General features: G+C 36.6%; 1 protein-coding gene across 1 annotated transcript in view; it reads left to right on the top strand.

Moving 5' to 3' along the window:
- The first annotated feature begins 317 nt into the window (after positions 1–317).
- sik2a (salt-inducible kinase 2a) overlaps positions 318–12,470 on the top strand; it is a 72,880-nt gene continuing 60,727 nt past the window's right edge. Inside the window, exons 1-3 of the mRNA XM_056458573.1 lie at positions 318–673; positions 7,724–7,840; positions 10,349–10,412. Coding sequence (XP_056314548.1) covers positions 536–673; positions 7,724–7,840; positions 10,349–10,412 — 319 coding nt within the window. The 5' untranslated portion in view covers positions 318–535. The remainder of the gene's footprint in view (positions 674–7,723; positions 7,841–10,348; positions 10,413–12,470) is intronic.

Raw genomic sequence — 12,470 nt, forward strand, 5'->3', positions numbered from 1 at the left:
TAGATATGCAGCAAAAATGTATCAAAATTCGCACTGATGTTTGCATGTTGAAGCAGCGCGCAGTGCATGATCATGTCATAACTATGATATTGCATTTCAATGCATTCAGCGGCAACTGAAGGTCAAATGTATGCAAGGGAGTTGCGAGTGTTTGTAGAGATTGCAATAGCCGCTGATTGACGTACGCAGCGGATAAGGTTGTCGTGGTGACACGCCGCTCGCGGACGTTGAAGCCGCTTTGCGAGACCCGCCCCTTTATAAAAATCCCTTCAGCGCTGACGTCAATGTCTGTCGAGCGCCAGAACATCATTCCTCACAGCCCGAGCATCAGAGCGGAATGCGCGCTCATTCCAGTCATGTAGAGCCCTTATCTGGGAATGAAGAGATGTGCTGGAGCCCTTGGCACCCATATGCCCCATTTGCATTTTAACGGTTGGCATTAGAAGCATACTCATACTTCAGTTGCTTTGTGACAGCAGGTGAAGGTGGAGGAATCATCCACACACCTCTTTCTCCAGTAGTTCACTAGAAAACTATGGTCATGGCCGCTCAGGACCAAAAGCCGTCGCAACGGGCTCCGGTACGCGTGGGATTTTACGATATTGAGCGCACACTGGGGAAGGGCAATTTTGCAGTTGTGAAGCTGGCGAGACACCGAATCACAAAATCTGAGGTGAGTGACAAAACAGACACACACACACGCATACATAAGCACGCACACTAGTGTTTTCGGTGGACACGCGCTTGTTTTGTGCAGTCACATCAACTTACTAAATATTTAGGCTGAGCTTTTTTATTTATTCCTATTCCTTTAACTAAATCATGAAAATGTATGTTGCATTCAAGTCTGTTACGAAATGTATCTGCAAGGTGAAAATAGAAACAATTTAACTGCAGTTTATGGAAAGCAAAGTTCTAATGTGTGTATGCAATATTTGTATTCACGCGGATATTCTCAAGGTTTGATAAACGATTATATCATTTTGTGCAAAACTAAAGTGTTTGAGACATTAACTGTAATGTCAAGTGGTGTATAGTGAATTATATATACAGTATATATGAAGTTACACCACTTGACATATAGGCTACTATAGGCTACTCCTTACACTTTTGTACAAATTGGGTAAATTGTGATTACTTACATACTGAATCAGATTTTAAAAATGAAACAATTGTAATATTACATTAGAGCTCAGCATAATTGAGTACACCCCATTTTGAAAAGGAATATTTGTATCCATTTGTCAGTGAATATAGGTAATGTCTTTTGGTGCATTTAAACAAAACAGATTTATTAAACCGATATATTTATTAAAATAATAATTTAGTCACCAGACATATTTAGAAATAAATAATACAATTAAATTCAAGCAAAATATTGCAAAATAAATTGCAGCCTACAATATTTCAAGTAAACTTTTCAATTTTTTTGCATCTCTTGATTTTACCTCTTTTTAAAATTTGTATGTAATATTTTTCGATTTTTGGAACGTTATCGTAAGTTATTTTGTTAGATAAGCTCCAGATTTGGCTTCAGTGCTGATTAATCTAATGATATCCGATTAAAAATCTGAATTTAAAAGATAGATTTGTGAGGGGTGTACTTAGATATGCTGAGTACTTTACATTCATGGATTACAGATTAGATTACATTTTAAATACTCACCTTTAGATTACAGTTACTTTTTGTGTATTATAATGTAATGTAACTCTATTTTTCCTTAAAATCCAGTGGCATTCGCTGATTCTAATAAAGATGTGAATGTAAAAATATCTGTAAATACAGAAGACTTGGTTGTGGAATATCGTTTACGTTGTTATTAATGTTTGTTCATGTAATTCAGAGATTTCAAAACATGTGTGCTGGACTGATCCCCTTTGGGTTGGCACGTTGGCCCAGTGGTTAGCACCGTCGCCTCATAGCAAGAAGGTCGCTGATTCAAGTCCCAGCTGGGCATGTTGGCATTTCTGTGTGGAGTTTGCATGTTCTCCCCGTGTTGGTGTGGGTTTCCTCTGGGTGCTCCGGTTTCCCCCACAGTCCAAAGGTGTATAGGTGAATTGGATTAACTAAATTGGCCGTAATGTATGAGTGTGTGTGAATGAGTGTGTATCAGTGTTTTCCAGTACTGGGTTGCGGCTGGAAGGCCATCCGCTGCTTAAAAACATGCTGGAATAGTTAACAGTTCATTCCGCTGTGGCAACCTCTGAAATAGTGACTTAAGCCGAAGAAAATTATTGAATAAACCCCTTTGACGAAAGTACTTTTTACCCCTGAAATTGTTTACTAATTTATCAACGATTTAACAAAATATTTGCATGTGTAAAGTTGGTTCTCTGTACTCAAATGACTTTTGCAGCGTGTTCAAACTATTTATTTATAATTAGCTGAAATAACACAATTCTTTTGTGTTTTTTGGGTCAATTTCATAATTTTTTCGTTCAATCCCCTTAAATTTGAAAAAATGATTAAGTTAACTTAATCGATTTGTGTTGGGACAACATGAAGGAATTGTGTGGAACAGTATTTTTTACAGTGTGAAATTTCTGTAAACACATACAATTTTGATTTCTTTTTTAGGCTTCAGGTGTTGTATTTTGATTAAAATGGTTTTAATTTTGCATTTGTATGATTGAATTGGGGGCAGCACAGTGTCGTAGTGGGTTGCACAATCACCTCAAAGATAGAGGGTCGCTGGTTCGAGCCCCGGCAGGGCATTTCTGTGTGGAGTTTGCGTGTTCTCCCTGTGTTCACGTGAGTTTCCTCCGAGTGCACCGGTTTCCCCCACAAGTCCAAAAACATGCGCTGTAGGTGAATTGAATAAGCTAAATTGGCCATAGTTATTGTATGTGTGGGTGTGAATGCAAGAGTGTATGAGTGTTTCCCAGTGCTGGGTTGTAAAAGCATATGCTGCGTAAAGCACATGCTGGATAAGTTGGTGGTTCATTCCGTTGTGGCGACCCCTGATTAATAAAGGGACTAAGCCAAAAAGAAAATGAATGGATAAGTTCAATAGATTCATAAGGTTAATTTGATATAGCTTAAAAATTTAAGGTAACCAGGATTTTTTTCAGTGTAGTATTTAAAATGAGATTTTCGAAAGTTTCACCACCTAGACATTTTGGACTTAAAAAAACTTTACATGCATTAAATGTGTATAGAGAAATGTCTTGTTTGATTTTTAACAATTTTGTTTTTCAATAGTTTAATGTTCAAATAAAAATCCATAACCTTTAATTATTTAAGGCAAATCGAAAGTGGAACCATATTTCTGCACCTTCAGCTTGTTGTTTACCTAAAGTCTGTATTATGTAATGTGGCTTTAGATCTGCTTTTGCAGTATTCTGCTTTTATCAGTATTACATTGTAGCTGTGCTACAAAAAGGGTCACTTTACTCTCTGAATTTGCGTCTGAGAATGACTTAAAGTGATAGTTCCTCAAAAAATTAAAAATATGTCATCATTTAAGTGACACGGTGGCTCAGTGGTTAGCACTGTCGTCTCACAGCAAGAGTTCTGGCTGGATCAGTTGTCATTTCTGTGTGGAGTTTGCATGTTCTCCCCGTGTAGGCATGGGTTTCCTCCGGGTGCTCTGGTTTCCCCCAAAGTCCAAACACATGCGGTATAGGTAAATTGAATAAGCTAAATTGGCCTTGGTGTATGTGTGTGAATGTGAGAGTGTTTGGGTCTTTCCCAGTACAGCTCGAAGGGCATCTGCTAAAACATATGCTGGATAAGTTGGCGGTTCATTCCGCTGCGATGACCCCGATGAATAAATGGACTAAAATAAAGGAAAATGAATGTCATCATTTACTCACTTGACTTGATTGTACTTTACTGACTTGTTATAAAGCAGTTTGAGTTTTTTATTCTGTTTAACACTAAAGAAGAGTTTTTTAAGAACGTTGGAAACCTGTAACCAGTAACTTTTGAAGAAGGAAAAATAAATACTTTGAAAGTCGATGGTTACAGATTTCCAACATTCTTAGGTATATCTTCCTTTGTGTTCAAGAGAACAACAACAAAAATAGATTAAGAACAAGTCAAGGATGAGTAAATGAGGTGAACTATCCCATTAAGAGCTGCCGTCAAACCAAACAAGTTAAGCTGTTTCAGTTCTCACCATTTCTTACAAGCAAAAGTAGAACAGCCCCATATATATATATAATCATATATATATAATCCTAATCATCCCCATCCACTGAATTGGCTCTAACACTGTCTCTCCACTCCGGCTATAGCTGGTGTGTGGTGAGCCCACTGGTGCTGTTGTCCTGTGGCTGCCATCGCATCATCCAAGTGGATGCTGCACACTGGTGGTGGTATGGAGAAATACACGATAAATGCGCTATATAAATATTACCATAGCACTTAGATACTAAATAATTTAAATAACCAGTTGACTTCTGATATCTTCATTATTTTCCAAACTGTTCAGTTTTTAAGTTTAAAGCTTGAAAAGACATCTCTGGAGACGTTTTGTTTGGATTTAAAGTAAGCCACTGCACTGTTTAGGTCGAGCATGCTTGTATATCAGCACATAAGCGATTTTGTTTTTCAAATATTGAAATGCTGAATCGTGGGCTGACCAGTACACACATTATTCATTCATTCATTTTCCTTCGGCTTAGTCCCTTATTTATCAGGGGTCACCACATTTTTCGGATGAGACGTTAAACCGAGGTCCTGACTCTCTGTGGTCATTAAAATCCCATGGCACTCCTCGTAAAGAGTAGTGGTGTAACCCTGGTGTCCTGGCCAAATTCCCTCCAACTGCCCTCACAGATCATGGCCTCCCAATCATCCCTATCCACCGAATTGACTCTATCACTAGCTACGTTTCCATCCACCTATTTTTATGTGCATTTTAGATATGCGCATAAAAAGCCGGTTGATGGAAACGCCAAGATGCACATACATTTTGAAAATGCGCATAAACATATGCACATAACTGAGTAGGATAAACTTTTTATTCGAAAAGAAAAGTTGCGCATAAACTACGATGGAAACACTTTTACCGAAGAAATTCCAGAATGCGCATTAAAAAACGTCATGTGATTTTGTTATAAGAGATCATGTGATGATAAAAATTTGTGTGAGTGGACAAACCAGCAGGCTGAGCACACAGTAAAACTTCTCAAATGTTGTTTTGGTCATTCTAAAAAGCCTTAACCATTTTAGTAATAGTGTTATTATATTATTAGTGACCTCCAGAATTAAGAGCTTCTATGCTCCGCGTCTTACACCTTCAAACGCCACTGTGCGTTCACTACGTGTCAGGATTGTCTTCTGAGGCGCAAGTCATTTATTAAATCATGAAAAGATTCACACAGCTTCTCCTACCGCAGTAAATTCCGTTTTAACTGTTAATATTTTGCACCAGTTAATCAGAAAGTGACGATTTTGTTCGCTTTGACTCGTTTGATGGAATCGCTGCTTTATTCACACGTCTTTCATGAGATAATCCAGTTTTGCTCATAAAGTTAATTTGCATTTTTGATTGGAAACAGCTAGTGTCTCTCCACTCCACTTAGCTGGTTTGTGGTGAGCCCACTGACATTGTTGTCCTGTGGCTGTCGTCGCATCATCCAAGTGGATGCTGCACACTGGTGGTGGTGTGGAGAGACCCCCCCTCATGACTGTGAAGTGATTTAGGTGTATGGCCATACACAATAAATGCGCTATATGAATACACATTATGTTACATTACATTACAGTGGAATGAACCGCCAACTATTCCGGCATATGTTTTACACAGTGGACGCCCTTCCAGCCACAACCCAGTACTGGGAAACACTCATACACTCTCACGCAACCACTCATACACTATGGCCAATTACATTTATTTAGTTCCCCTATAGTGCACGCATATGTTTGGACTGTAGTGGAAACCAGAGCACCCGTAGGAAACCCACACCAACACAGGGAGAACACGCAAACTCCACACAGAAATGCCAACTGACCCTTGACTCGAACCAGTGACCTTCTTGCTGAGAAAAAAACCTCCAGGATTGTTTTGATTGAGCACATTTCAATTAAGTAGTTTGAACAAGCAGCAAAAATCTTTTTTGGAGTATAGCTTTTAATGTGGGTGGTCCTTTGCTGCTGGAGATACAGTTGCCCTAAAAATAAATAAAATGGTGTTTGACAAGACTTAATAATAAAAATAATAATAAACCACTGGAATACTATAACAGTTTTAAACAGCAACTTTTCCATACTGTGGTAAACCTTGATACCGGTCATCATCCCATGCCTAAGTACCAGTTGCATAATTTTTAAATAAAAGGTGCTGTAGTAAAGTATAGATATGAGAGAACAAGTTTAGGTTAAACAATGATTTTATTCCAAAATAACATTTATTGCAACTTTCCTCAGTTAAAACAAAGAAAAAACTGAAGTCATTGCGTTTGGGAACAGAGATGAGGTTCTCAAGGTGAATGCGTACCTTCTTTTCGGCTTAGTCCCTTTATTAATCTGGGGACGCCACAGCGAAATGAACCGCCAACTTATACAGCACATGTTTTACACAGCGGATGCCCTTCCTGCCGCAACCCATCTCTGGGAAACATCCATACACATTCACTCACACTCATACACTACGGACAATTTAGCCTTCCCAATTCACCTGTACCGCATGTCTTTGGACTGTGGGGGAAACCGGAGCACCCGGAGGAAACCCACGCGAACACAGGGAGAACATGCAAACTCCGACCTAAAGGTGAAACAACAAAAAATAAGGTCAAGAATTTTGGCGTGACTCTGGAGTCAGATCTGAGTTTCAATAGTTATGTCAAAGCAGTCCGTAAATCAGCATATTATCGTCTCAAAATTATTGCATAAATTAGATGCTTTGTTTCCAGTGAGAAACTTTTTCATGCTTTTATCAGCCGCAGGGTGGATTACTGTAATAGCCTCCTCGCTGGCTTTCCCAAAAAGACAGTCAGACAAGTACCAGGAAATCAGAGCACATCACACCTGTCCTCAGGTCTTTACCCTGGCTCCCAGTTACATTCAGAATAGATTTTAAAGTATTACTACTTGTCTATAAATCACTAAATTGCCTAGGAATATTATAGATATGCTGACTGAATACAAACCTAACAGATCACTCAGATCTTTAGGATCACATAAACTTGAAATTCCAAGAGTTCAGTCAAAGCAGGGTGAATCTGCTTTTAGCTACTACGCCCCTCACTGCTGGAATCAGCTTTCAGAAATGATCAGATGTGGTCCAACATTAGGTACATTCAAATCAAGACTGAAAACACATCTGTTTAGCTGTGCTTTTACTGAATGAGCACTGTGCTCTGTCCGACAGATCGCACTATTGAGTCTTTCTTTTTTTTTTAATTCTTTTATAACCTGTTTTAACACATTTGAATCAGTTTTTATCTGTTTTTAATCATTTTTATTACTTGTTTTTATTTTTCTTATACTTGTCTCTTTTATTCCTGTTATTGTAAAGCACTTTGAATTGCCACTGTGTATGAAATGTGCTATATAAATAAACTTGTCTTGCCGTGCAACAATAAGAGAAAAAAAATGGTCTTTCAATTTTTCGTTTGGTTTTACTGTTTATTATTGCAGTGCAGCTCAGTGGATGATTTATTAAAATAATCCTTTATTTTCTGCAAACTGCAAATAAATAATGCATCAGTGGCTTCAAAACCACGCAGCGAACAAAAGCGCAGTATAATAACACGTACATCTGCTGAATTGCAGGTGGCCATTAAGATCATAGACAAAACCCAGCTAGATGCGGTGAATCTGGAGAAGATCTACAGAGAAGTGGAAATCATGAAACTGCTGGACCATCCTCACATCATCAAGCTTTACCAGGTACTGTGTGTCCTCCAATACATTTATGATAACATGCAGTACATAGAAGCAGTTGTTGAGAATAAGGCCTGTTGAGTCCGGTAGCTAGAGCTGGTGCTTTATAGGGTTAGCCTTGTTATGTTATGTAAGATTTTAGGTCAGTCTGGGTCTGGATGATGAACTGTTACACAACACAAATACAGCATCAGCAGCAGTCCAATCATGACTTTTAGCAAGGGCCAGCGGTCATGTTGTGATTTGTCTGTGTGGTATTATAGAGCTTTCTATAAAAAAACTGCTCGATGTTTTTTTTGCAGAATCACCTGGTAATAGACCTCTTGAAATCTACCAAATGTACAGTTGAAGTCAGAATTATTAGCCCCCCTGTTTATTTTTTCCCCCAATTTCTGTTTAATGGAAAGCAGATTTTTCCAACACATTTTTAAACATAATAGTTTTAATAACTCATTTCTAATAAGGGATTTATTTTATCTTTGCCATGATGACAGTAAAAAAACTGCTTTTATTCTAGCTGAAATAAAACAAATAAGACTTTCTCCAGAAGAAAAAATATTATCAGACTTACTGTGAAAATTTCCTTGCTCTGGTAAACATCATTTGAGAAATATTTAAAATAGAAAAAAAAAATTAAAGGGGGGATAATAATTCTGACTTCAATTGTATACATTTTTCCAATATTAGACCAAAAAGGCAAAAACACAGAATGAGAACAAAGAAATGTGCTCATAAAAAAAGTATTGCGGTGACATCGTGATGCAAAGATGATATCACATAGAAATACAATACTATGAAGATGTACATTACCAGTCAGCATTTTGGACACAATTTATTATATACTGTATACCAGGGGTGTTTAGTTCCAGCCCTGCTCCAACACTCTTACCTGTAGGTTTCAGACAAACCTTGAGGACTCAATTAGTTTGATCAGACGTGTATAATTAGGGTTGGAACTAAACTGTGCAGAGCTGTGGCTCTCTAGGAAGTTTGACACCTGTGATGTATACTGTGTATTAGGGCTGCATGATTTGGAGAACAAACCTAACTGCGAATTATCTGATCAAAGTCACAATTTCCGATTTAAAATGTGATTTACCATCATTTTAAGGCATGCAGGTTTGATGTGGTGGTTTTAATAGCGCCAAAGAAAGACCAAGCATAATCACAAAATATGCTACAATATGTTACTGTTTATTTAAAACAAGTTTTTTTTCCAATAACGTTGTCAGGTGTCATGACAAATTTAGAAAATAAGTACTGTATTTTAAGTTAAATGAATTCTATATAACATCTTATATATACAGTTGAAATCAGAATTAATAAACCCCCTTTGATTTTTTTTCCCTATTTTTAATATTTCCTAAATGTTGTTTAACAGAGCAAGTAAATTTTCACAGTATGTCTGATAATATTTTTTCTCCTGGAGAAACTCTTATTTGTTTTATTTTGGTGACAATAAAAGCAGTTTTAAAAAATTTTTTAAACCATTTTAAGGTCAAAATTATTAGCCCCTTTATGCTATTTATTTATTTTTATATTTTTAAATGTGTTAAAAAAATCTCTCCGTTAAACAGAAATTGGAAAAAAAATAAACAGGGCTAATAATTCAGGGGGGCTAATAATTCACACACACAAACACACACATGCTTTTGGTTTTGGCATGATGACAGTGCAAAATATTTATAACTATGCAGGTTAGGTTAAATAGGTCACTGGATAACTGGTTTGTTTTGAATCCAATTGAAATATATATATATATATTTCTTAGGTGGCAAAAAAAAATGTGAACTTTTGTCAATTAAAAAATAAATGAATAAAAATAATAATAATAAAGAAAGAAGGAAAGAAAGAAGACTTTCCCCAGAATAAGAACTAAAGGAAAAACCAATGAAAAATTCCACGGTCTGTTAAACATCACTTGGGAAATGTTCGAAAATAAATAAAAAATTAATTTGAATCATAATTATTAAAATTATTATTAACTATATTAAAAAGCATATTATGATAGATAATTATATTAATATAAAATTGCTTCAAATATTTCATAAAATATGAATATCTGTTTATTTATTTTATTTATTTATAACTTTATTTTCATTTTCAAGCTTAAAATCAATTTAAGATTGTAAGGAAAATAAACATTTCAAAGCTTTGCTGGTTGTGTACACCACAGTACTTAATCATTGCCACAATCATGTATCATTCAGTATTAAGAATACTCTAAGATAGGAGAGCATTGTAGAGAAAGAAAAGCTTCTTATATAATAGAAATAACATACATAATTGTCACAATAATGACATTTGTTTCTTTTTTCCTTACACAAAATAGCACATAGAATTGTTTTCTTACTTGAAGTCAAGTGTGAACACTTATGACAGGTGAAGATGCTGTCAGTCTCAAGTGCTCTGCTGATTTCAGGGTTTCGCGAGGGTTTGTGAAATTATTGCAATACCATAATCATCCCATATTCGTGCAGCACATCAAAATCACGTCTCTTTCTCTTTCAATAGGTCATGGAGACCAAAAACATGCTCTATCTAGTCACAGAATACGCCAGAAATGGAGAGATATTTGGTGAGTGCTTCTCATTTGCTTCACCTCGCAAAGTTACCTTGTGCATGTGTGTGTGTGTGTACACTGAACGCATGCCTGCAGTGGCTTGAGATGGTCATACCACATTTCTGCATATTTCATCCGTTCATACGCTGATTCACTCACTTAAAACCTAATAGATGAGCTGAGCCGAAGCTATTTTTTGTGCTGCGATGATTAGCCGTGTCACCTGTAATGGAAAAAGGTCCTGCTGTTTTCAGATGAGAGCTACGTGACCAAAGAAACAATCATTTCACCCATACTGTAACGATGCAGTCATAGTTGAAAGACAGTGAATGAGATTTATAGCCTTGTTAAGGGGCAAAAGGTTGCGTTTGACAAAGCAAGAGAGAGAATATGATATGACAGCTGCTGCCAAAAAAGAGGAATAGGATAATAATTTACAGAGACATCCTTGTGATTTGGTCAGTGCGTCTTCAGTTGTTGTGTTAATATACACTGTAAAACCCAACAGTCAACTTTATCAAATGAAATGAGTGTAGTTAACTCAAAATTGACTAAAAGTCAATTCTACTCATTTGTAAAGAGTTTTGAACTCACTGTTAAAGGTAATGAGTTAAATACCTCATTACTTCAACTCAAATGGAGTAAGTTCACAGTACTCATATAGACTAGTTTTAAACTCAAATGGATTGTACCAATCGGTTTCCTCAAACAGTTTGAGTTGGCTTAACTTATTGTGTTTTACAGTACTCAGTTGGTTTAAGTTATCTTCATTTATTGGGTTTTACTGAGCTCAGATTGCTTCGTTTACTCAAATGGACAAGTTCACAGTACTCATTGGGTTTACTTTTTGAACTTAATTGGTTTGTAGCGATCGGTTTCCTCAAATGGTTTGAGTTACCTTAACTTTTTTGGGTTTTACATTGTACTCTTTGTATTTGGCGTCATGTACTTGCGTATCACATGTAGTGAATCAGGAGTGTCAGCAGTAAATTATAGCATTTGTTTACAAGCTAAGATGTAGGTGACTTGCACAGAGCCACAGTTTCATTTCCTGTTCACACCAGTCATGATAACGATAACGATAACGATAGAATCATAAAAATCATTCAGAATCTAAAACAACAGTTCAGACCACTGCTATAATGAATACAGATGTAAAGAAACTGTATCGTTGGGATCACTTTCAGAACTATTTTTTTATCAGCTAATAAACAATAAAACTGATAGCAATTCAGAATGCATTGAAATATTCAAAGCGCAGTTTAAAGTTACACACTGTAAAAAAATCTTTGTTAATTAACATATTAATTTGTTCCGTATTTTGTAATTTTTGTTTATTTACGGTTGTGAACTGCATTATAAAACCTTCATCTGAGCACTCTGAAGCAGGTTTTCATACAGGATGTCTCTGTACATTGCTGCATTCATCTTTCCCTCTATCCTGACCAGTCTTCCAGTTCAGATGCCTTCTGAATGCCTCTAGTCTTCCTTCAGATCCCTTTTGGCAAATTCCAGGTGGGAAGTGGCTTTCATCTGGCCACTCTACCATACAAGCCTGATTGGTGGATTGCTGCACAGATGGTTGTTCTTCTGTAAGGTTCTCCACAGAAGAACGCTGGAGCTCAGACAGAGTGACCATCGGGTTATTGATCACCTCCCTAACTAAGGCCCTTCTCCTCCGATCACACAGCTTAGATGGCTGGCCAGCTCTAGGAAGAGTCCTGGTGGTCCTTTTTTCACATTGTCATTATGGGGTGTTGTGTGTAGAATTTAGAGGAAATAAATTAATTTAATTTTGGAATAAGGCTTTAACATAAAGAAATGTGGAAAAAGTGAAGCGCCATGAATACTTTCTGCATGCACTGTATAAGAAATAATATATAGAGAAAGCTGTAAAGAAACAGAAAATGTACTGGCAGCTTATTATTAACACCAACCCAGAAAATATATCACTTTAAACTATTAAAATGTTATTAAAGGTCACTTTTTTCCAAATTTTGAGGTTTTAGTTTGTCAGAAAAAAGATCAACGTCTCATAATGCGATTTCAAAAGCATAAATGTGGAAAATAAAA

Source organism: Danio aesculapii, chromosome 5, assembly GCF_903798145.1.
Source record: "Danio aesculapii chromosome 5, fDanAes4.1, whole genome shotgun sequence".
Taxonomy (NCBI): Eukaryota; Metazoa; Chordata; class Actinopteri; order Cypriniformes; family Danionidae; genus Danio; species Danio aesculapii.